Raw genomic sequence first — 26,465 nt, 5'->3', positions numbered from 1 at the left:
CGGTCACGGCGTCCCGGTGAGCGACGTTCATGTGAACACGTTCGATCTGTTTCCCCTGCACCGCCGCCGTCGTCGCGGTACACCACGCGCGTTCTCTGCTCCCGTACGGAACACCGCCGAAACGTTTGCGCGTGCTATACCACATCGCTCCTGCCGTTGCGTAGACCCGTAGGCGGCGTTTCTATCGCTCGCGAGTGCATCTCCCTTACCGGCCGTCGTCCGTCGCGCGACGATACCACGAACTAGACATTTTTACTCTCCCTGTCATACTCTCTCACCATCTCTTTCACACGCACACGCACACACACACACACACACACACACATACATACTGCGCTATGTTCCGACCCTTCCGCTTCGGCCCTACGCGAGGGTCGTTTTATTAAATTCCCAATCATAATATATCGACGCGATTATACACGCGACGACCCTTAATCGCGTACTTAAAAAATACGCTCCCCTTTTCAAATCTCGAAACACTATCGGCCGTTACACATTCAACTGTCGTCGCGGATACAAATTGTAGAATCCGCCGACGCGTGCGATCGCTACCGCAGCGTCACAGTGCCGGTCGGCTAAGTTCTCGAAAGCCGACGACGGAGGGCGAACGACGAGTAAAGAAAATGTTCGTAAACGCGTTGGCTGTCATTGAGCAACGAAGAAGTTACTCTTTTAAAGGCCCCGGAAGCCAGGCAAAAGTTGCTGTCGTCACAAAACCATCGTCGGCTCTGACGCTCCGTTCTATGCTTTGGCAATGATGCATTTGAAGGCCGCTCGTTATTAAACATGGTTTGGAAATTGAATTATTTTGGCGATAACGGTGATAGCGTTGGTGGTGACGAAGAAGACACGGGTGGTGGACACGGATGCACCAAAACAATTAAGTGTCGGCGACGTAGACATCCGCATTCAGCTACCTCGGCAAATGTGGCAGCTTCGGCCAGATGGATGATCATCACAATGTTCATTTTCTTCTTGATATCCGGCACGGCTGCCGTGTTATCAAACTCGACGTTCAAAGGTACGTTTTTGTAGCTGTTATCGATGTTTTTTGAGAAATAATAATACCGTAATCATAATATACATATGACATTAAGCAACATTTTAATTAATAGTTTAGAAAAATAAAAAAACTATGAGTAAGCGTTAAATAGATTTAGGTTTGTCTTAGCCAATGCCACTGCGGAATTGTTGTTATGTGAATACACGACGACGTACCGTTGCGTCTGGTTGTATTTGTTGACCGCGATGGACACGGCTATGCAAAACGGAAATAATTTTTTTTAATAATATTAAATCTGACTTTTACGAATGACACTCACACGCGTATTTATATATTATAATGTATATGAGTATATTTTTTTATAATACATTTTAGTGGTTAGAGATCGTATACCGTAGTCGACGCGATACGTATATTATGAGATCTATATGATTTTGTGTGCGTTTGTATAATATACGAGGACGACGGCGGACGACAGTATCGTGTTGTCGTAACACGATAGGTGCACGCATCGAGATCGGATGAATCTCTGAGACATGAGATGTATTATATCGTTGTATTGCGTTGTGTACGGGCCGCCGATATTATTATGCGTTGTCAGCAGGGATTATGCGATGGCTTGTTGTACGAAAGTGAAATGACAAAGGTTTAGTAACTGAGTAGACGATACCTGAAAGATCACACGTGGTCTAGGACCGTATTGTTTATTTCTCTAGCAATAATGCGTGTTAAGCAATGTAGGTATACAGCGGTAAATTTATTTACATGCCATGCGACTATTATTCTTTGGGGGAAAAGACACTCGTGGGCCGCTTGTCGAAGAAATCGTAACGATCTATACACGCGACATAAAAGTGTACTTATACGTTTATATATGTACATATGCTAATAAGAGTAATAAGAGTGGATTTCCGGATGGGATATTTTATGACGTTCCAATAAAATTAGATGGGACATTAATTTCGAATTTTCCCGAGCTTAGATTCGATAAGTAAGGGAGGAAAACGAGAGTTTCGAGAGAAAAAATCAGGGTTCCCGGACGTTACGCACTTCTCCTACCCCTCACATTGATTATGCGACTGTGGGTGTAAAACGCTCCCTCACTACTACTACCACTATTCCGCCGCCGCAACAATTTACGCACCCGTGGTGTTATGTATAGTTATAGGTAATCGGTAGCTTATTAACATTATACTTATATATATATATAAATGTATAGACTCACGAATTATTCGCGAACGGCGTCTTACGAGGGGAATAAAAATAAAAGAAATAAACTCTGCAATCACGGCGCGTTAAACTCTGTACGTCTTTGCGGTTCGCAGAATTTGACGCGTAAAAATAGACTCTCGTGTCTAGATTTTATATGTAACGGGAAACTCGCGGAGGCGTATCGTGTGGAGTAGGTACAGTCGGTGGTGCACTACACATCACACGCAGTGAGCGTTCCATTAAAAGGCACTGCCCCGAGTCAAAGACTTTTTTCAGACCTTTACCATCAGAAGTTGTTCAATACATAACGAATGCCTTTGAAATGGCGCATTGGTACGATCGGTTCAGCAGTCGATCGGAAATTCGCGTAAAAAAAAAAAAAAAACCCCTCAAGCATAACGCGCGGTTATCAATTATAAAGTATAAACAGGCGAGTACGCCGCTTGTGATGGTGACGGTGGTGATCGCATCCTCCCGACACCGTCGGATTCAGAGGGAAAATCACTCGGTGCCTTTTAATAGAACGCCCACGATCTTGTATATACGCACACTGATGTGCGCGCGTGTCGGTGTACGGTTGTAGTACATTTAAATGTAGCGTACGCACGCGCACGATTTAGTTGGTCGAGGGCGACGGCGATCTCGCAGACGACCCGCAACGCGCTGCGTCTTGCGGATAATAAAATTCGTTGTCGCCGCCGCCGCCGCCGCCGCCGCCGCCGCCTTCGCCGATCTGTTTATTATTAAACGCGCGTACTACGCACTGCTGTGTCGCGCCGTACAGCGTTCGACGCGTAAACGCGTTTTAAATATAGAAAAGCGACTCGAACAATTCGGACCGAGAGAACAGGCCCCGTGGCCGCCGCCGTCCGTTACAAGCGTACGGCGCGTGTAATGATAATAATAATATGTGTAACGCGCGTTTTATAAATATCGTCCCGGCGGCAGCGGCGTCAAGAGCGTCTCCGTCGGCGAATCCGCCTCTCTTCGCGTGACGTGCAGTGTTTTTTTTTTTTTTTATTTTTTTTTTTATGGTCAACGCGTGTTTCTAAATATGGATTCGTCCGCTCGCTATTGTCGTCGCCGTTCAGGTCGCTCTCGTTACGCCGACGCCGTGGCCGTTCGCCGCGGTACAACGTTTTACGAACATTAGTTGTATTATCACCATAATCATCACCACCATTATCGTGTCGCGTTCGTCATTCCCGTTAAGACATTATCGCGCCGAGTGTAATATTCTAGAAACGATCTCCTCGAAGAGCAGTGTTTTGCGAAGAACGAGAGTGTAGCACTGAGAATAACAAAGCGTTTTCTTGATTTTGCCGTTGTACAACGCCCAATCCAGTAACAAAATTAATTTTAATTAAACATCATTCGTTCGTTTCTTTTATCGCTCTCGTAGCACACGCGATTGTTCACTCGATCGCATGAATAATTGATGATTATATTTATGAAAAACAAATTAATTATGTTCGGTAATTCATTCGCACCGTCTAATTATCGATGAACACTACGGTTCTCGGTTGGGCCGTTGAAACCGTTATGTGTTATTTTGTGTTTCGTTGAAGAAGACCACCGGCGTTTTCTAATCATTTAGGATACACGTTGATTATGATTCGATTTTCCGAAAAAAATGGTCGTCAAATTGATATTGCGTTTCGAATATGCGTAGACATTTTCCACGAAGGTTGTCTTTATAATTATAAATCGTATTATCATCAAGAGTACGTACCTGGGTTAACACGGATGCCCAAACGTGGTAGGAATTAAACAATATGTACAGTCAGCTTATCGTGTTTACGGAAATTTGTTCCACCGTTTCAAGACCTAGTCGGGATTATAAGGGAGCCGGTGTGGGGTTGGCAAGTTCCGCGTGGGTAGGTTTTTTCTTCCGTTCCAAATCCCGTACTAGTAATATTGTCAGTGTCCACGGTTCGAAAGGACTAGAGAAATTCCCTCGGGTCCAGGGTGTCCTTAATCCGGGCTAAGACCAACTACGGGGGACATGCGCTGCATTTTACGAAAACTAAGAAATCGAATATTTCTCCGGAGGGCGCACGACATTTTAAATATTAATATAGAGCCCGAGCGAGAGAGGATTACACCCTGGCACATACACTCACATTTAAATCACATGACTTTTCTGAGGGAGCCATTATGTAAAACGTGACCCGAGCTTCGATGTGTTACGACCCGAACAAAATATAATGTACCATAATATCGTGTACAAGTCGCGTACCATCAGCCGTGTACGAAAACCGGAGTTCGATTTTGAGGGTGGTCGAGGGACGGGGGTAACAAAAGGTCTGTACAAAACTTTCTTACACATGCTGCTATAGGGTTCTACGCTCGGAGGTGGGTCGTGAAGTGCTTCGTTCTCTCATGACGTTACCATTATCACTTTAACCGAACTCTCTTAACTCTCCTCGAATGTCATACGCATACACTCACACACACACATACGCACGTACACAAATATATTTCCTAGAATTGTATTGAGAGAGGGTCACCTGTGTCCCGTGGAACTCGGAAACTCTGTTTCGTAAATTAAACAACGGCGCGCATTATGATATTCGAGGATAAACCGTACCAAGTTTCGGTGAGAATAGCAGTGTGTACATGTAGTTTGCGTGGGTACGCGGACCGGTGTGTATGAATTATGGTGAAACGGAATAGGAATAATATAATATTAGCGGAGTTGTGTATCGAATTCGACGGCGAGGAGGACATCGATTCGGCTCGGTAGAAAATAATACCGAATACGGAGCAACAGCGGCGTTTAACGTTGGGCGGGCAACGTCCGTGATCTTACCTCCTCGGTTTGCGGCATAGCGGCTTGTATACGTAGGCAATGCGCGTCATGTCAGGTGTCGCAGCAACCAAATATTTGCGCCCAGGGACGAAACTACGAGATGCGTCTTCGTGTATTTTTATTAGAAAATTATTACCGCAATTATTTGATATTATTTTTGACGAATGTATGCGAAGGACGTTGAATATTTAGTAAACAAAATGTTGCAGTTCTTAACGTGCAGAAAATCTTCCTTTTTCGCGCCCTCGCAGGAATCGCGCTCGGGGCGTAAGTACCTCTCGCCTGCCCCCTTCACATTGCTACGGCCCTGCGTCGTGCTTCCGTCCCGCCTCAGTGGCGTACACGCACGCGTGCACGTCGTGAGAAACGCATACATTATTGCAAGCGTCTCGGGCACGACGGTCGCCCGGTTTACGGTACAACACGCACGGCGATGCGTTTCTACCGCGCGCGGCCACAAACGTACGAGATGGGCCGGGAGGGTGTGTGTGGGTTGGTTTGGTTCCCAAAGGCGTAAGCGCCTTTAGCGGGCGTGTGCGTGCGCGCTAACGATAATAATAGTAATAGTGATAATAACGGGACGAGACGATGGGAACGCGGCGCCGGGCGATCGGTGTTGTTTTTAAGGGTAGGAGGAGAGCGTCGCAGGTAAGAGAGATTGGAGAGCTTGCGAGCGCGCGTGTGAAAAACTCTCAATCACCGCGCGCGTTTGTTGTTGCACAACCGCCGCCGTCCCGGGCGCGAACGTATTATACGCGCTCCGCCATTGTGCACTTGTCGTGGTAAAATATTACACCGGCCCGACCGTAATGTACTTAACGTGCGAGCGTGTTGCGGGTGCGAGCGAGTACCGGAAAAGAAAAACAACAACAATAACGCCGCGGCGCGTTCGTGTGTACCACCAGCAGCAGCAGAACGGGCGCGCGACGACGGTCCAAATACATTACGCGTTCGCGTTTACCGTACGGCGATGCGCATGACAATAGTAATGATAATAATAATAATAATAATAATAATAATAATAATAATAATAATAATAGCAATAGTAATGCTGCTTGGGCTGCATGTGTACGCGATTTGTAACAATATTTATTATCCCCGTCGTCGCGGTACAAATGTATTGCGGTGCGCACGTCGTCATCGCGCGGTAATAGACGCGGCGCACGATGTCGCGGCAACCGTTCGCGCGGGCACAACGGGTGGGTTCGAGCGGGTGAACGGCCACCGAAAACGCGAAACTCTAATAATAATGATAATCATTTTTACGTCGTGTAACCGAGTGGTTTAAAAATAAAAAAATAAACCAATCGTGCACTTAAGTTAGCGGTGTACCCCGATTTTAACTAGTTTTCGACCGTGCGCGGGCGCTCACCACGCAAGGTTATCGCGACGAATCGCGCACTTGAACGTTGATTTCAACCGTATAATGTCGAGTAACAGACACGAATTAATGGACACGTGGCATGAAAAATGCGTTACGTCGTGAAAATGATGGAGAAGATAAAATAATAATTAATGTAGTTTTGAACCTACTTCCAAGATTCTTAATATCTCGGAAAGAAATAAACAATCTCCGTTTCCTACTTTTACATTTTTCCGTTCAAAGCTTCTAGACATCTGCTTTACACCACATATCTGGGAGTACCGGAACAGCCGGACAGAGTTTTGTTGGTCGTCGTCGTATCATGTACATTTCGTGTTTTGGAAGTATATTTTTGCAGCAGCGGATCAATCTGTTTAATCCGCATAGTAAGACGCGGTCAGGTTAGGCGGCGGTCGTACACTGTTATCAGTATCCACTTACCTACGGTTTTGCTCTGCTTCAGCATTCGGACTGTTATATTTTTTTTTATTTTAAATCTCGATCGAAATCATAGTTATCTTCATCACTTTTACACGTTGTCCGATTTCTGTACAAAACTTGCAACCTGACGATGCTTAGGAAAATACGCAATGAAAACCCGGTATCACACACTTCAAAGTGGTCGACGCAATCGTGTCACATAATTTACCACATATGTCGATGCATATTTGTGTGTCGAATACATATAGTATGACGTATACGTCTCGCAGTCGATTATTATTATTCCAATTATTTTTTTTGTTATTATAACTATTATTATTATTATTATTAATACTACCACGGCGGTAGATGATGATGGTATTATGCACCGGCTGGCGGTTGACATGTACACACGCCAAGGCGTACGGAATAATAACAACGAAGAAAAAAAAAACCATCGGATACGGTACGCTGATTGTAAGTCGATCGCGTACATAATAATCGCCGTGTGAACCTCGTCCTTGGCGCGCGGTGCTTGATGCGCTAGGTGCGCTCTGACGAACGACGCGTGACGATGACACAAGACGCGACCGACGGGAAGACGCGTTTAATGGTGCAGTTACGTGGGATGTTACCCGTCGGAGAATACAAAAAAAACAGGTGTTTTTCTTTTTAATTTTGACACCGTAGTGTTGTTTCCGGCGTAGTCGCTTGCCGTTCGGATACAATATACGTACGTATATATAATTTCCTTTTTTTTTTTCTATATTATATTATAATCCACTACGTTACACACTGTTTATTACACGATTACTCGTGATACACGCGCGTGTTCAATGAAAAAAAAAATAATAATAATAATAATAAATAATAAACACAAATATTTCGGAGAAACATTATCCAAAACATACGAAACACCTATGTATAATACGACCATGATTTAGCTGTTTTCGCGAAAACGAACCGTTAACGTTTACGACAAAATTATGTACAATAATCCGGAAGAAAAAAAATACCAAAGGCGCGGGGCAGATTTACGTGCACATGAGTGGCTTTTTGGACTACATTAGATCAACGGGAAAACGAAAATCGAAACATAGAAATACTTCTTAAATTTAAACAACCGATAAATAGTTCATACGTACTATGTAGTCCACGCATATAGTATATATATATATATATATATATATTTATATCGACCATATCGAATTCACTTAAACTCGTGGTGTATACACGTATAACACAATCAATATTGTAGTGTATATCGCTATTGCCGAAACACCGTTTATTGTTGTTGTCGACATTGGTATAACGGGTAAATCGGACTAATAAAAAAAAAAACGACGATGGCTACTGTTAGAGAGGACCGATTAACCGAGACGGTAACCGCGGCGAGTGTATATGATATAGATATGTTTATTTTACGGAGGTAACGGCAAACGCTTGGTCTACTTCTTCAAACCGTACACGAAAAAATAAAGAACAAAAAAAAAAAGAGGAAAAAAGCACGGCAAAAATTGTAGCTGTTAATTGTTATAAAAGAGAAACCAAATCGACGCGTAATCGAGGAAACGCTTTATACGTCAATAATTAATTGACGTCAAACGTCATCGTTGCTGCCGCGCGCACGCGTTTAGACATTAATTATATCTCGTTAAAGTTTTTTTGTCCGGGATAAAAATGGCTAAAATGAACAATACAATGAAACCGCTGACACGTGCTTTATAAAAATTCTGCGTTAATTCGTATACCAGCGGTAGGGAGGCGAAGAGGTACTATTACGGTTTCTACCTCTACTCGTTGGAGTGTACATAGGCTGGTTAAACAGGGGTAGCAGTATTATAGTTGCTCATTGGCAGTAGCAGTTCGTTCCAACAGGCCAACCGGGCAATTAAAATTTATAATAATGCGCGAAGTGCAGCGACGGCGGTTCTCCTCATCACATCGAGTGCCACTGCTCTATTATAGTAATTATTATTTAAATAATAATAAGGCACGCGTACGTTGGACCGAGTTGAAAACGAGGGATAATCATTCAAAATGCATATATATATATATATGTATACATATGTATACAAACCGAGAGGAGAGCAGTTATATTGTGACATAAGAAGGGGGACAGTAAAAATAGAATACACTTTATAAGTATACTTGGAAGAGGGAAAAATAATAATGAGCCCGGTTCGTTTTGAATTGTGTGCAATAACTGAAAAACAGTAGCATAATAAATACGTAATAACTGAAACGGAGGGCGCACCGACGCGGTCGGTGCGGAGATAGTGAATAGAGCATGTTGTACGGTGTTACGGTGGCAATGTTACAATTCCGCCCGCGAGTCGGCAGAAAGAACGGGACCGACGTTGCGAACATTATTCGAAGAGCCACCGAGCTCCGACCAAAGGATACCACGACAATATATATATATATATATATATATATTTATGACTATTACACGGTATGGTACTGCGTATCGTTTTTACTACCGTGTGTATAATCGTTTAGATCTCTATGCTGATACGGGCTGGTCTTGTCGTTTCTGATTCCATAACACTTATAGTACTGTTATCGGAAATAGTATTTAAAAACGACTTTTACCAAATTTATACCGCAGTGTTGTAAATCAATGCGCATTATTACGACGGATATCTGTACAAGAACGTATGACGCGCGCGCGTGTTGCGGGCGAATTGAATTGGCAACTGAACCGTGTAACCGTTGCAGCAGAAACGGATGGTTTTTATTCTTTCGGTGTACACAAGTGCGTGCGTGTTCTCTGAAAATTATGATATACGGTTGTACACTCGCAGAGTATTTTCTCAGCGGTTTAGACGGCAGCAGTGCTTAAAAGCTATATGCGTTGAAACTTCGAGATTTAAGAGTAGAAGGGCTTTCACCACTGTGAGGTTTATCAGCCCGTGATTCCTGTGCGCAACGTTAAAGCCGCAGGTCTTTATGCGTGCGTACGTGTATGTATGTATATATATATATATAAATTCACATATTATATTTATAATGCGTTACACGGATGTATGCACGAAACCGTATATTACAGGGGTGACAAATGCGTCTATATAATAATATACGAGATTAAAGGCGCGGGAATTAGTGAAGGAAGAGATGGGGGATTTTCTGAAAAACGAAAAAAAAATGAATAAATATATACATTAAATTTTAAAATATACCCCCAAACGCTTTGAAATCAATCAAGTATTATGTGTATAGTTGTGAAACGACTTTTCCTTCTGATCACCATGGCCGGGTTTGTTTCAACCACTACCCCGGCACCTTAATCAAAAAGCCACGGTTTCACTGTTATAACTTCGTTGTGTGCCATGAATACATAAAAATGCACACTTAAACACTGTATATCGTGACCGTTACGGCGTAGCTTTTCCTTTAAACACGCAATACTCTGTCTGTCCAATGCGTCTGTTATCGTATATACGTATATATATATATAAATTTATAATACGTGTTCTTACGAATGCATGTAGTATATTACATCGGACGATGTTTGTTCCGAGATACGTTTTTCCGGTATATAGCGCGCTACCTATTTAAGCGCAGGCCCGGCAGGATTTTCGGTCGAGTGCATCCAACGTTGAAACTAAGCATAGTAACCGGACGACGGTGGAGGTAGATTCTCCCACGAGAGGTAACGGTGGCGGCGGTGGTAACGAGTCAGTGGTAAAGACGGTAGACACCACCTGCCGTTGCTGTACTACTGCTAATGGGCAAATTGAAAATACTTCATACTCGCATTTTGTGTCAGGGTATATTGTTTTAAACAATAGATAGATGGATGGACGGATAAATACGTGGGCATTGGGTAGGGAAAATGAACGAGTTAACAGCGTCGATGTGCCTTTTATTCGAAATTGTTTTTAATTCACGTGTCAAACACAGCGTATAGTTTCGGTGTGCCGTATATAAATTGGTACACGTAGCACGGATCGGTCGTGAAAATCGCTGTAAATCATTAGTAGAGTTTGACCGCATTTGGTAACGAAGAAGTACAATTATCTAACAACATATTATATGTGTACGCGGAATTTTTCGTTGACAATGTAACAAAGACAAATGATGAGTTTGGTAACGGTAGACACATTTGTTGTAACAGTGTTCGAATTCGCTAGCTGCAGGAATGTTGGGAAACATATTACTTTTTTTCTATAATAATGATTATAATGAATGAGAAATAGAACATATTGTTATTCGAGATGCGAAAATGGGTTTCACGTGAAACTCGGTGTGTCGTTCGTGAGATTTTTTTACTTTAAGTAAGAATTGCGATTAAAATAAAGAGTAAAATATTAACTGTGTAGTTTAGCAGAAAATGGAACGCGGGAAATTGGAATACATTCTCGTTTGATGTTTGGCGAGGGATCAAAAATAATTAAAAAAAAAAAAAATCATACGGAAATACGATATACATGTAAATAATGTCTATAAATGTATAACTGAGATACTACGTAACACGATAATGACGATTATTTCATAAAATAAATTCTTGCATGTTTCTGACGCAATGGAAGAACAATTTATCCCGATTCAAAAATTATCTGTAAACTCCACAAATATTTAGACATATATTTAGAAATCGTCCGTAAATCTTTGACAAACTAATGATCATTAAAAACGTGGTAGTATATTTTAACTCAGATAAACTATAATAATTTCTTAGCGTATTTTAACAGTTGTAGTACCATTAGATTATTTATAAGCGAAAAATTATAACAGTAAGCAATAATTAATTTTATTTTTATTTATACGTTTATAAGTGTATATTTGAAATATATGTCTTAATATTTAGGGAAGTACATTTTTATATTATTAAAATTGTTGATTTTTAATTTATATTGTGAATATTAACATTCAAAAGGCGTTTTATATTTTTAATTTAAAATTCTCTTGAAAAATAATTTCGGTGTTAGCATTTTGTAAAAAATAAATATGTATAAATTAAATATTTTATAAATTAAATAATAGGTTAAAATGTATCTTAATTATAGGTTTTCATAAAAGGATATATTTGGATGTTTTATAATACTAACACCAAGCCATGTACTGTAGCCAAACAAACTGTATTTAATTTGATTGTTTCTCATATGTTTTTTTCTTATTAAACAAATTCTAATGTGTAAATTATAAGATATAAATATTCTTCTCTCTTTAATATTTGGAATAATTTTATTTAAAAAAAATGTATATTTCTATTTATTCATAATATAAATGGTGTTAAATGTAAACTATGTATAGTGCAAAACCACAATTTTTAATTAATATTTATAAAAAAACAATTAATAACATTAACAAATTATATGGGCTTTTGTGGAGGGTTTATTGTTCTTAATTATAAATCTAATTAGATTTTTATTTTAGTAATATAAAGTTAATAACTGTTTCATTATAAATTTATTTGAAAAATACTAATTAGTGTTTTAAATAAAAACATGTTAAAAAAAAAAAAAATGTTTGTCGAATGTTTGAAAAAAATTAGGTTCAATCCGTCACTAATTAAAATGCGTATAATTTTTGATTATGTTCTTCTATATTTTTTGTATAAAAACAAGCAAAACGATAATGCACCATTACATATTCAATATATTTAGTATTTTAACTGAAATTTAAAAATAGAGGTTATTGTTTAACTTTTATAATTCAGGGTAATGTTGCATGATGAAATAGATTACTTTTTTTTTTTATATTGAATATATTATAATTTCGAAAAAAAAGAATGATTCTCCTGTAACAAATCTGTAACAGAATATTAAATATTTTATGTTCAAAAAAGTATGACTACAATTTTCCGGTATTTCATAGATGTGTCCTGTGATCCCAATTACAAACTAATTGCATCTTTAGTTTAAAAAAAAAAACCACTGTATTTGGATAACATGTTTTTAGTAGTACGTTACACTTTTTTGTTCTAAAAACTAATTTTAACAATTTTTGAACATTATAGGATTTTACATTTTCAACAGAAAAAAATATTTTTCAGTTTCATACCAAAATGCTTTATTTTTTTTTTTTATGAAGATATTTCAATAAATTCACTACTAATAAATTATTCTCTCTATAAAAAATGAATGGAATCAATTTTAAATATAAACTGAAATTTATTTATTTTTCATTTACCTTTTTTCTTCAATAGTACTTTTTTTTCATCGATAAAATATTTTACGTTTATTTTTGTATGAATTTTACTATAATTTGCATATCCATAAAAACTTATAAAAATTAAATGTATTATTGAGTAGGATACTTTAAGTTTAATAAATTCATTTATAGATATTTATTATTTTCATCTATGATAGATAATATTCTGTTTTTTTATATAAAAATGTGGTAATGAGAAGAAAATTTAAATATTGGTAGAATAAATTTGTTTTTGTCTGTTGATTTTGTTCAAATACATTTTCGAGGAAAATTAAGAACAAATCCTGTTTTTAAGTTATAAAGATTTCGCGCTATTTGTTAATACGAAAAATATAACATCAATTCGAAAAATAATTGTAAAAAAAATGTATTGTTGTAAATAATAAAAATTGTTTCACAAGAATGAATTACATAATACTGGTAATTTTAAATAAAAAAGTAAAACCTTAATATTTTATTTTTGATAAGAATATGATAGGAAATATTTAATTTGGAATAATCAATCGAAAATCGTGGGCCATTTAGTTATAGGGAGGGAGTAAGGTGGTTCTTAAGTAATACGTTTGTCACCTTTTACTACTAACTCAAATAAATATAATTGTGGAACATAATATTCTTTTGTTGTTATATTTTATAATATTTTATCATAATTAATTTCTCCAAAAAATGTATTTTATACATATTTATGTTACCTAGTTATGTTATAATATGGTAAGTACTTAAACCTATACATAGTATTACTAATTGTTTATACTATTGATTAGTAAATAATATAAAACAACATAATTTAGAAGAAGTTCGCCAAAAGTTAAATTTGTCAGTTTTATTTCGGTATTGATCCAAGTTTGTTCAATCTTATATGAACATATTTAACAAAACTGTAATGATGGCCAAACTAAGCGTTCAAACGTTTTTTCATCGATCATCAGGTCTAGAAACATAAAGCTTACTATTCGATTCCTTTTGAATATTTAATAATAGGGATATATTGTTAAAGGCTTTAACTAAAATATAAAGTAAATCACTTTGCATTATCCTATAATTATATAATTAATCCTTGCGCCCAAGTGGTTGTTACTTATCGATAATTTTATATAGACCCTGTCTTGTATTTGTCTTCATTTTGGTATAAATATTTATACATTCTATAAAACCGTGGTTCTCAACCGGTGTGTCGCGACATACTAGTGTGTCACGTATTACTTTGGAGTGTGTCGCCAAAATATTATTAATTAAAATTATAAGCTTTCAAAGTATGAACGCATATTAATACGGAATAATGATGAAATAATAAAAGCCGCATATTAAAAAAAATTATAATGCCATTCTTATTGATTTTTATTTTTTAGAAATATCATCAAACATAACGTTAAAATCTCAATTTTGTATGTCTCAAAATGATTTATTTCGAATTTTTCTGTAAATCCAATGCACAGGAATAATAAGAATTGAAAATGTCCTTTTCTTTTCAACATCATACATGTCTGAATCAGCATATTCGATATTGGAAATAACAAAAAGCAAAAAAGATATTGAGAAATAATTACGTGAAAGTTTGTTAAAATTTGTCCATAAATCGAAGACCTATGCAGGCCTGCATTAAATGGACTAATACTGTTTTTCATAAAACTTTCTTTGAACTTTTTAAATTTGAATTAAGTAAATTAAAACTTTTTTTTTAAGTTTAATATTTTTAAATAAAATTTCCAATAATAATAAAATCCATTAATTGTTTCAAGGGTGTTGCCATTTTTATAAATCTAAATTAGGGTGTTGTCATAAAAAAAAAAAGATTGAGAACCACTGCTATAAAATATAATACTTCTCGTGTTTTTAAAATTTATAATTTGAGAACATTTGATTGTTTTCAAATAAAATGTTTATTGCAATTGTGTACATCATAAAATATTTTAGTTTTAAATAATGAGTGAATATCATATATGTATTCGTTCGTGTTATATTTCATATGCACCATATATTATTGATTCTTCTTTGTCGCTGACTATCCTATGCACCCTTGTCATTTACTATTATGTAAAGATGGGACAGTAGTTAAGACCATAGTTTTTATACAATGGAGCCATCGTCTTCGTCATACTTTACCATTTAAATTGTTTTGGTTACCTGTCGGCTGTCAATCGAAAAACGTTGCTAAACAAAAACAGTAATAGATATGTATAATCACACAAAACAATTTCAATTTACATAAAGTTTACATTGTTGCATACTTTCAACCTGACAAGAATGACATTTATTATGCTTGTATTGTTGATATTTGTTTATACGTTATCAAATTTGAAACATGTCTCAATAAATTTAATTCACTAACAAAATCGGGACAAATTATGAGTACATTGAATTCAGTTATATTCTACGCTTATATTTCAACGAGGGTTATATGATATAATACGTTTACATAGCGTTTTTAGAGAGTAGTATTGGTCTTGAACAAACTCATTTTATCGGTAGTAAATAAAATCTTGATGGCTTACTTTATGTACAAAAGTACAAACTTGGTGTATTTTTAGTGACTTTTATTAAATATGTATTTAAAACCAAGTGATTATTCAAACAATTTATAACTTATTTGTTTTTTTATATTTTTAGTGAAATATGAGATTTTTAAAAATATAAAATAACAGAATCCGTCATGTTTTTAATAGAAAAATGTATCTTATTTATTAATGTTATTACTATATATAATCTTATTAATTTTTTACAATAATATTTGAAACAAGTATCACAAATTATTAGAAATTAGACATGCGCTGAAATTTTAAAGCGATTTAAATCGTTGGCAAATTATTTATTAAGCATGTTGATGAATTAAAAATAATTTTTAAGCCAGTATGACTCATTGGACGATGGCGTCATTCAGTCGTAAATTTTAATTATAACAGAAGTATTTATAATATATATATACACACTGTATTGTATATAAATAATAACGGTCAGTCAGTATTTCGGATGATGACAACATGTGTTAGTAGAAAAGTATTTTTCAAATTTTTTACATTTATTTATAAATATACCCATATAATAATTTAGTAATATACATACAATTTTTTGTATCATAACAAGTACAGCAGTTTCTTGGGAACAAGGAAGGGAAGGAAGCTTATGCATGCCGATTCATAACTGAGTACCAATTACAGATAAATATACCATTCGTGTATATAATATAACAATCGGTGGTGGTATCCGCACAAAAGAATGTCGAGTTTTTCTTCTGCGTGGATTTTTTTTTTGAGAGCAAAATCCAGTACTATCCAAATGTACGTACATACTTGGTTTAGAAATCATGCCGTAGTATTATGGCTACTTATATTTACAATATACATAATAAATTACATCGTTTTATTATACTCTTTACTCTCGTTGTATGATTTCACTGGGTGTGTACACATTATGCATTTAATCCGCACTATGGTGAAAATTAATTTTCACACGGAAATACTACTGCGAAAAAACTGCCCTAAGAAAATTCTATTACGCTACGTGAGTTATCTTGCAAACTGCTGCAGCCACCGCCGGGTGCACTTAATGGGATACTATACACAATATACTACATATTTTAGAATAATATGCATAGTATGTATAATATTATACAAGCACCGCCTTTATTTTATTTTTATTTTTACGCAAATATGCAATTTACAATATACACAAAAAGTTACCGTCGAAAGATACTGAACGGAATGAGAAACTTGTATTGGTGTTACAGCGATGCGTGTATTTTTTTTTCTTCTTACGAGAAAACACATTTTGGGACAGTAAAGTGTACCATAAACGTTTCACATAGACCTTTTATCGATTGAAACGTGGACGCATATGGTATTTTACACAGCTTCTTTTTCGAATATTTCGGTTTATTATTATTTATTATATTTTACCCCGTTTATTTTCCTATACCGCAAAAATGCATATTATTATAATTTCAAAATAGAATCTGAAAACTCGTCAACAATGGTAATATTATTATATTATCCGCATATCAATGCATTTCGATAGTCCTATACGAAACTTTTGCTTTATACTTTTAACGGGTTACTTAAAAAAAAAAAAAAGAAAAACATTTATAAGAATACATTTGCCTAAAGTAAACCGATTTCGTGACAGAGACGTTTTTCGGCGTTGGGATTTATCGCATATCGATTTACTTTCTGAAATATTCGTACACGCTCATGCCCGATCGGCGCTCATCATACACACCATAAATGTAAGTAACTGTCATGCCTGTATTCAGCAGCCTCGATTCTTACAACTGAGGTGTTGTGTGCGCCATGGAATGATTAGGGTCATGTTTGTAATTTTTCCCACAAGAAGATCGATTTTACTGCGGGGGCGAGTACTTCGACGCTCAATATTGTTACAACGACGTTCGTAATCGGCTATTACATCGGTATGTAGAGCAGCGTACGCAACACAGACAGGCACGGACTCTCAGCTGCTGCTGCTACTGCGGATTCGATGCGCTCGTTATCGCCGCGTGTAGTTTGTTTAACGTCGGAACGAACGCCGTCGATGAGCTTCCGTTCTGCAGACCAAATTATCTCGAGCGCTCGCGTAATCGACGCAATCTAACCGATTCGCGTTTTCCGACACTGTACATTATGTTATAATGTGTGTGTGTGTGTGTGTGTGTGTGTGTGTGTGTAAATATGCATACACGTTGATGGTGCTACAGACGCGTACATTGCTATTAATTAGCGGCAGAGGAAAGTGAGCGAATGCATTTAAATATATACACATACGGATAAAGGGATTCGACAAATCGTTCGGTGGTTATTATTTAGTCGCTGTTGCCCGCAGACACTAAACTCGACTCTCGACTTCTCAAGTCTACTGCTATTATACGCGCGTGTACGTGTTTACGTGTACATAAACATACTCGTATATATATATATGTGTGTGTGTTGTGATGATTACACGACGTCGTTAACGGGCGGCGGTGTAATCCTGTGTGCAGTGCGACGAGGGAGTAATAACAATATAACGATCCGACGCTAAGGGTTTTGATTCGACGACAACGCGTTGTCGTGTATAGACACGGTTTGTATTGGCAACGGATTTGCCTATGCTCGTCTAAGAGAGCATAATTAATAGTCCTCCGCCGTGGTCCCGTAGCCTCGATTGTCGTTTCCGTTGCTGGTACGCCAAAAACATTAGCGTTTCGACGGAGGAACAGTAATGAAGACTGTTTGATCGGCGTTGAAAGCCACCATCATCAACTAGGTCGATACTGTCGGATACATGTTAGCTTACCAACGCGCCGTGGATTATCTAGTCGAATCCGATGTACACGAAACATATGTTATCCTTGTATAGTTTATTTTAACAGTTTTCTTTGTACGATCTGAAATAAACCTACAGAATCCTTGTTCGTTTCAATACGATGCGCAAACATAAGTTTGGACGTGAACGAACGTATTTATTATTTATTTTTTTTTTCCATTTTTTGGTTTTTTACCAACATTTTTTACCACTACAGTGGTTTTTTTTCCCACCACTGATGTATTGTTTTATGACTTTTTATGAGTTTTAATATTTCATATAATATAGTTTGAATTGTTCCCAGTCATTACCAAGTAGTCGACTGTGGATAATAAAAATGTGAGAAAGATTAAATATTCATAATTTTTAAAAAGGATTAGGTATACGAATGATGGATCATTTATATCAAATTGAATACTCATATAATAATTTTGAATTAATTTAATAGTAGTAATACATTATAAATTCATATAATTTATTTTTCAAGGTGGCTTTTAAAATATACATTTTTAATTGCAATTTACACATAATTAAGAGTACATTCCAATAGCTTTATGGTTATATAATATTAAATACTGATTACAATTTTTTTAACCTTCAGTGAGTTCCTAAAAAATCTATACTATACCGAATTGTATGGTTATTTTTTAAATGTATATTTCAATGTAAGAATAATAAAAGTTGTAGAGTTTACGTCGTACATTACATTTTGAATATAATTTTACACATAATATACATAGTATTTATAGAACACATTATTTTTTCTTTAAATGTCATTTATGATTATTTAATGTTCGTTTAACTCTTAAAATGTTACGTTCTAAACAAAATGGGCTTTTAAATATTTAGAAGATTTTTCTTCGGAAAAGCAAAAAAAAAAATATCTCGAAAATATCACCGGAATCATAAAGTTTTTCGGATATTTTAATAATTTAGCGTTTTCAGGGGAAAACCTCTTTGTAAAGTAATAATAATGCGATAAAAACTGAGGGAAAAAACGGAGATTTGTTTTAGGAGCATAGATGAAAGGTACAGGGCTATATCTTATTAGGATACGGTAAGAGAGTAGACGTGGTATACTCGATAACATTATAATGTTATTTATACTTGTGAAACAATAATAATTATTTAATACGAAAACACAATTACGTACGTCGAGTAAACATAATATTCGCACGATTGCTAATAATACGTTTTCGGTTTGGACGTCAACGCGACAGCGACTTCACTTAGGAACAAACCTATATAGACATATATCATATAGAATGACAAGGATTTACGTGGCGTAGTCGAGGAAAATCATATCCGCCGCTTTTGAAGCCTCGAGGGACGTTCTGAAAAGATGGGGTAGTTGTACGGTGCCTACCCGTAGCAGTCGTCTCGACGTCGTTAATTTCCTCTTCGACATCCTCGATGTGCGAGCGTGTGCGTACGTATGTGCACGCCAGTGTTTGAGCGCATACGCACAAGGGTTTTATACATACCGCGTAATAATATTATTCCGTTTCCCCGTTATCGATAATGCCCGAGGCGTCGTTATTTAATCGCTGCGTCGGTGTACGGAATTATATTATTGTGTCGTCAGTTGATGAAAACGTCGTCATCGTTGGTAATGGTGATGGTGGTGGGAGGGCTCGTGTGCTCCTCATCACGATAATTTTTAATTAATTCACCCCGTGTTTTCCTTGCAAGACCTAGTCGGACACTTGTTCGTTTTCGATCCAACACAGTCGAATTCAAACGAAAATATAGTTATAGTTCAATTATGGTAATTATTTTACATGATATATTTATGGTATACGTATGATATACAAATACAAATATATTATTCATAAATATTTGGTCCGATTATCCGCGAAAATGATGAAATAACTTGTAATCAATAAAATATACGTATATAGACCTTTTAAAAGCATAAGTACTTGTTCGAATCCATTAGTTTTACAATTGTTTAAAATAATCACGGAATAAAGTATTTAAGAATAAATTAAAAAAAAAAATTATTTGAAGTTCTATTTTCTAATATCATTTTGGCGACGACTTTCAGTGTTCCTACATTTAAAATTTATCGTCATTTTGCACGGGGATTATAAAAGTTTGTTTTTTTTACCATTAACTATATATAAATAAATTACAGTAATGATTAATGGCATTGTCGTATTTTCTTTTTTTTTTTAGCTTCATCAATGTAACCAGTCCACCCACCAAAGAATTACAATAAAAGTATTTTAATTTTAATTTCAAATAAGTTAAATAAGTATTAAATGTTTTATGTTTGATATAAATGAATAACTCGATTAAAAAAAAAAAAATGAAATAAGTATAATAAATATTTATAGAGTAAAAAGTAATAAGTACCTATTTAATACATTTTTGGGAAAACTTTATTAGGCTTAATGTATAGTTTGAAATTTAAATTACAGACATTTTTTATTCGCCATTACATGATGAGTAGTTTTTTTTTACCTAATCAATATATACTTTGTGACTACTATCCATATTTTTGGCATTATCGTTTTGTTAAGTACGTATATAATATTATAACTATTTAGAAATGTTGCTAGATTTAAAAATGTAGTTGAAGTTAGATCCTACTAGATTATAACAAAATAAATTGCTTTTTCTAACATTAACGTTTGGTATGACATTTTTTTTTTTTATCATATAAAAACTGAATTAATCTTTTGTTATTCGATTAATTAAGAAATTAAAACTTAATTCTAATCCAGAATTTATCAACACAAATAAATTATAAATTCTATATAGTGTTTATTGTATAATGCACATTTAACATTTTTACAACGAAAAATGACCTATCATTATTGAGATTTAGAGCTTGGAACGGACGAAAATATTCTTAAAATGGTTTCAACGTTTGGTAGAAACACGATGTATATTGTATTAGGGATCTTGAGTTTAAGGTTTAAAGCATGTTATGAATGCGAAGGTATAAAGTTTTATTGCCGCAACATTACACCGATAATATAGGACTCTGAGAATTATGGGTTCAGATTTATTTTATTTTTTTTTTTTTTAAATATTGCTTTTCCTAAACAAATCGTAAATTATAGTTTTAAAGGTAAAAAAAAAAAAAATACTATAAATAATAATAATAATAATAATAATAATAATAATTCTATAACGATGTAAAATATCGTATTCCTCTCCGTCGCTTTGAACGAAATCGTCATAGGCTGTCTGCTTCACATCGCGTTAATGGAAAACACGTAACTCGTTATAGTGCTTTCGAAATTCAGAGTCGCAGCGGTCCATTACACTTTTGGCGGTGCGTTTATGCTGTCCTCGCACCGTTGACAATATCGTCATTAGTCGTACGGCCGAACGATGACACCGTAGGTCGTTAAACCCACGAGTGGTATATGTATCGTCATCGAATGGTTAATTCTGTATAAAACTGTTATAAACGATGAACCTTATTATTTGTTCACTACACGCGACGGTGATCGCGCGACGGAGGCATGTATGTACATAATAATATAAAAAAGTGTTTCTTTGTAGATTCCGGAATGGTAGTGAATACGATTTTTCTAATCGTACGCTTTTTACGGCATTGTTTCGCGAATCGCGTTCCTGATTAAAAGACCGAAAAAAAAATGAAAAAAAAAAAACCCCCATCTAACCATACATAATCGTGCGGAGTGTACAGCAGCCGCGTTTTCGGTATGCACACGTTGAACACGACGATGACGAGAAGGGTGTACAGCCAGCGTAGTTGTGTCGGAACATCATCACCGATAACAAATGACGAATCACAAAAATTGGCGGCGGTGGCGGTTAAATACAACAACGACCGCGATCGCGCGTATACAGTGTGTACACCGATTAGTATATGTATTAGTGTACAAACGAAAACTTCTGGCGGCGTTCATAAGTATATATATTATACACAGCTCTCGTGTGCACAGACTCGTTAATTAATTACTCGCAGGAAAATAGCGGTCGATCGATACCGCTCGCGCGCGCGGTTTTCGATGCGCTGGTGTTTGTGTGCGCGCGTATCGCGAGTTATATATAGGCACCGGGCCAGGGAGAAGTTTAAATACCCATCTCCCATCCCCTTGGCCGTTCCTACCCGCCGAAACCCATTGCTGCTATATTTCTCTCGCTCGCGGAACGTGAATCCCCGTTTGGAACACACGTTCGCATCACGAACATTGGTCCGTACCGTACCGTGGGCGGTGTTCGTACACGGGTTTGCGCTAGTCCAACTTAATGTACGGTTGTCAGTACGGTTTATGTGTTTGTATAAATATTAGTGGCCGCAATGCGTATACGAGACACGGCGACGTTTTTCCGGTTACGTACCTACTGGTGTACGTGCGCGCACATTTGCGTGTACGACCACGTAAAAGAAGTCCGTCCGCGAACGCGTGCTCGTGCGTGGGGTGTTGTGCGTACACGAGGGTAGTTGTGTTGTTTGTGTACGTATCCCTGTACGATATTATGTTACGTACTTTGTGTAAATACATATTGGTGGCACGAAGGTAGTCTAGCAAGTCTCGTTTCTCATTTATTTTTTAAGTAGGCGAGTGGGTATTACGGATGGTAAAGGTTCTAGACCTTTGCGCTAAAATATTTATAGCCCCGAGGAGTTCAATTAAATAACGTCGGAGGCGATATTTTTCCCGTGAAACCGAATTCTCCACTCGTTTTCTATAATAGTATTGTCTTTGTAACGACGGGATTTAATCACCAGAAAACCAGGTACAGCGAAACCGTACAAGATTCAATTTCCATTTTGCTCTTTCAGTGCTTCATGTTACGTTTTTTTTTTTTATTTTGATAGAACGCCCTATACCCTGAGTTATTGAATGGACGTAAATAATATTATTTTACCCGTGTTGCGCTGATTCCAAGACGCATAGTGAAAACAGTTATGATTTGAAAAAAATATGCATAAAAAAAATTTAATTGGCAAAAAAGATGCGAATGCAGAAACGTATTATTATGGGTGCTATTTTTTACCACACAACGACCGTACATCACAACCTCAGTATTATAACGACTTAGCAGTGTAGGTATAAAAACGAGGATTATGGATGGTACCTACGCATTATAATAATCGTGTGTGTGTATGCATGTTTACAGTACTCGCGACCAATTTACGATAACATTACACCAAAAACGATTTATCAACTGCAGACAGTCGTACACCGGTAATAACAATGTCATAATACTACCTATACATGCAGTATCATAGTCAGTTATAATATATATGTACTCGTATATTTTTTGTCGTTAGTGAGATAAATGCATTTCATGAGTGCAACTGTACATAATACATAGCTCTATTTTCGAGTGTGCTGAAATCCATATTCACTCCTTTCGTTCATCATTTTATGCGAAACAAACACATGTGATATTAGTTTTTCTTTTAGCATTTATCTATTTTTATGTATACACGAGCATCATAAAAAATTAAAATAAACTCATACGTACGATTTTATAATGCGAAAATCGACAACGCTAAAATGTTGAATATCAAATATGACATACATATATTATAAGACCATTGAACAAATTTTTAATGGATTGCAAATTGTAGATATATACGCGATACTATTGGGTATGTAAACAAGTACACTGTACGTCAATACGAGTATTATATTTTTAAATCTAAATGTCAATCCTTTTAGTTCGCCCAAGTGAAAAGTGGGAGGGACAAAAAAAAGGAAATTTAATTTCTGTGACGCAGTGTTGAATACTTGTTTCACTTCGTTGAGCCCGGTGCTGCAAGATGTATTGTTTTATTGTTGTATATTTTTAATTTCAACGCGATAAGTAACGTATTCGAAAAAAGTGCTAATTAGCTAATGTAAAACCTAGGTACTTTTTCCTGAAAAAATGTTGCAGATAAATGTTAAAAGTGTAATAATACTCGTGTTTCAATCAACAGAACTGATTTTATAGAAATAAAATGGAAAATGAAAAAATAATTAATCAATAAACCTGTTTTGAGATTTTCAAAAAATGTTCGGAAAAATGTGAACCTATACGTTACAACAATACTTATAATTGTGCTATTGATAAACACTACGCTTAATAGGCTGTTTACCAGTAGCATCTCGATCCGGTAACAAACACTGATGAGTTGGAATAAATAGTGTACGATGGATACGGTGGTCGACGTGTACGGGGGCTCCGAGCTACGACGGTGCGCTCGTGCTTCGGGTGTCCGCCGGGGCGTTAAATCCGAACGAGACGGTTTTACCCTTTTGCGAACTACGCGTATAACACACGTGCGTGGACACGGTGGGTACGTGCACGGATAGACGTCCCGGTTTATGTACGTAATATGCCGGCGCACGTAATGTATATACATCGTGAGGGTATAAATTTCCGAATAAGTTTACCCGGACGAAGTGGTATAACACAAGGCAGGGCGTGAGATTCTCGGAATTACTTCGACCACCGCATTATATTACAACCGCCCGGCCCCGTAACAGGTAGGTAGGTAGGTAGGTGCCTCTCTGCAGCAGGCAGGAGCGTGTGTACCAGCCGTCCCGAAACGCGCAACGAATGTCGGGCGCCGCGCGCGTAAAGTTTCAGACGGAACCCCAATAACTTACTGCGTCTTGATGGAAACCAATCACAACCGTCTTTTACCGAGTTACACACACCGCTCAAAGGTCGACATACCCGTGCACGCTTTCCTAAGTACAGCGTGCGCGTCGGTACGAGATAATATCGTTATGATTCGGCGGAAAATGTGTATTGTACACGGGCAACTAGACGAAGTTACTAAACGACCATTTTATAGAACTTTAAGATCTGACAGGCCGGAGTAAAAAAAGTAGCAAAAAAAAAAAAAAGTGATCATTAAAATCGACAGTTAGCATTAATTCGATATAATTTATTTTTACGACTGAACCGATAAAATAACCGCTGCCGAGGTCTCGTTTCCCACCTCTTCGTTTAACATAAACCGATAACGGTATGAAACGGTGCCGGGCTCCGGTCCCAAACGGTTAAGAATCGTTGCCGCTGGTAGACGCTCTATAAACGCTGCACCGTTATCGAAGCGGTCACGGTAGGAACAACTGCGTGCTAAGTACGGCTCGACGTGTGCAGGGTGTGACAAAGCAAGAACCAATTTTCGTCGGGCCGCGACACGTTCTCTCTCCGGACGGGATATAGATTAGAGTTTAATATCTACATTTTACGACCGATGTGATAGAATGTAGAACCGATAAATGTTAAAATGTTATGAATTAATTTGAAAATGTAGCACGGGCCGGATAAAAGAAGTACACGGACCGCCAGTTGCCCATCCTTGTTATAATGGAGAGTGTATGGTAGAAGGGCGCGCATCAAAATCGTCGATGTTTATAACAATTTATACAACAATATACCAATGCATGACGGTAACATTAATAATAATAATAAATGTATGGGAAACAGCGGTATTGTATGGGCATTGCAAAATCGTAAAACACAATATACAAATAACACAATTATGCGATCAACTGTAATATTGTTTTGTAAATTGCAAAGTATATTTAATTATCAGGAGGGATTCAGAGGGTGTTATAACATTACGTATAGTACGTATTATTTCTTGGATAAACATTTGCATCGTTGAAATTATAATTATCAAAGAGCTTGGAACCTATACATTACGACCGTCGAAAATATACGTTTGAAACTGTTGCGAGGTTTTGTTTTATAATTTACGGTTACTTACTTTGTTTTCAAACATCGACTCCGAGAATCCGTGTCGTGTTGTCGACCCGCGTCCCTAGCCATTTAGAGGTTTTCAGTATCGTTATATATATTATAATTGTATACGACGCGTATACTTACTTCAAATTTATTCAACCTTCGTCCGCGCGCAGAAATAACGACGTGCTGTTGTGCTGCAATCGAAATTCGATCCCATCGATTCACTTGTCTCGTACATAATTTATTTATTTTTATTTCCCTTATACGGAGTTAAAAATAACGTTGTTCGCGATGAATTAACACTACTCTATTGCGCCATTATTCGTATAATTATTTATATATATAAACGTACACAGACATTGCTGCAGGTACCGGCTATAATACCATATATATAATGACGAGGATGTGCGCGACGATAAATAGAACGTTATTCTATAGAGATCGGAACCGTCGTCGTTAAAATAATCGCAATAATAATGATTACTGTCGTGGCCGTTTTACCGCCGTTGCGCCGGAAAGGAAATAATCCGCCATACATC

At 36.7% G+C, this 26,465-nt stretch overlaps 1 protein-coding gene across 1 annotated transcript in view; it reads left to right on the top strand.

Annotated features, from left to right (window-relative positions):
* Positions 1 to 26,465, top strand: part of LOC112682726 — a 50,189-nt gene continuing 23,724 nt past the window's right edge. Inside the window, exon 1 of the mRNA XM_025553416.1 lies at positions 1 to 1,021. Coding sequence (XP_025409201.1) covers positions 787 to 1,021 — 235 coding nt within the window. The 5' untranslated portion in view covers positions 1 to 786. The remainder of the gene's footprint in view (positions 1,022 to 26,465) is intronic.

This window comes from Sipha flava, unplaced genomic scaffold (genome assembly GCF_003268045.1).
Source record: "Sipha flava isolate LNK unplaced genomic scaffold, YSA_version1 103_pilon_pilon, whole genome shotgun sequence".
Classification (NCBI taxonomy): domain Eukaryota; kingdom Metazoa; phylum Arthropoda; class Insecta; order Hemiptera; family Aphididae; genus Sipha; species Sipha flava.
Note: the sequence above shows the minus strand (reverse complement) of the source record. Positions and strands in the feature narration are given on the sequence as shown.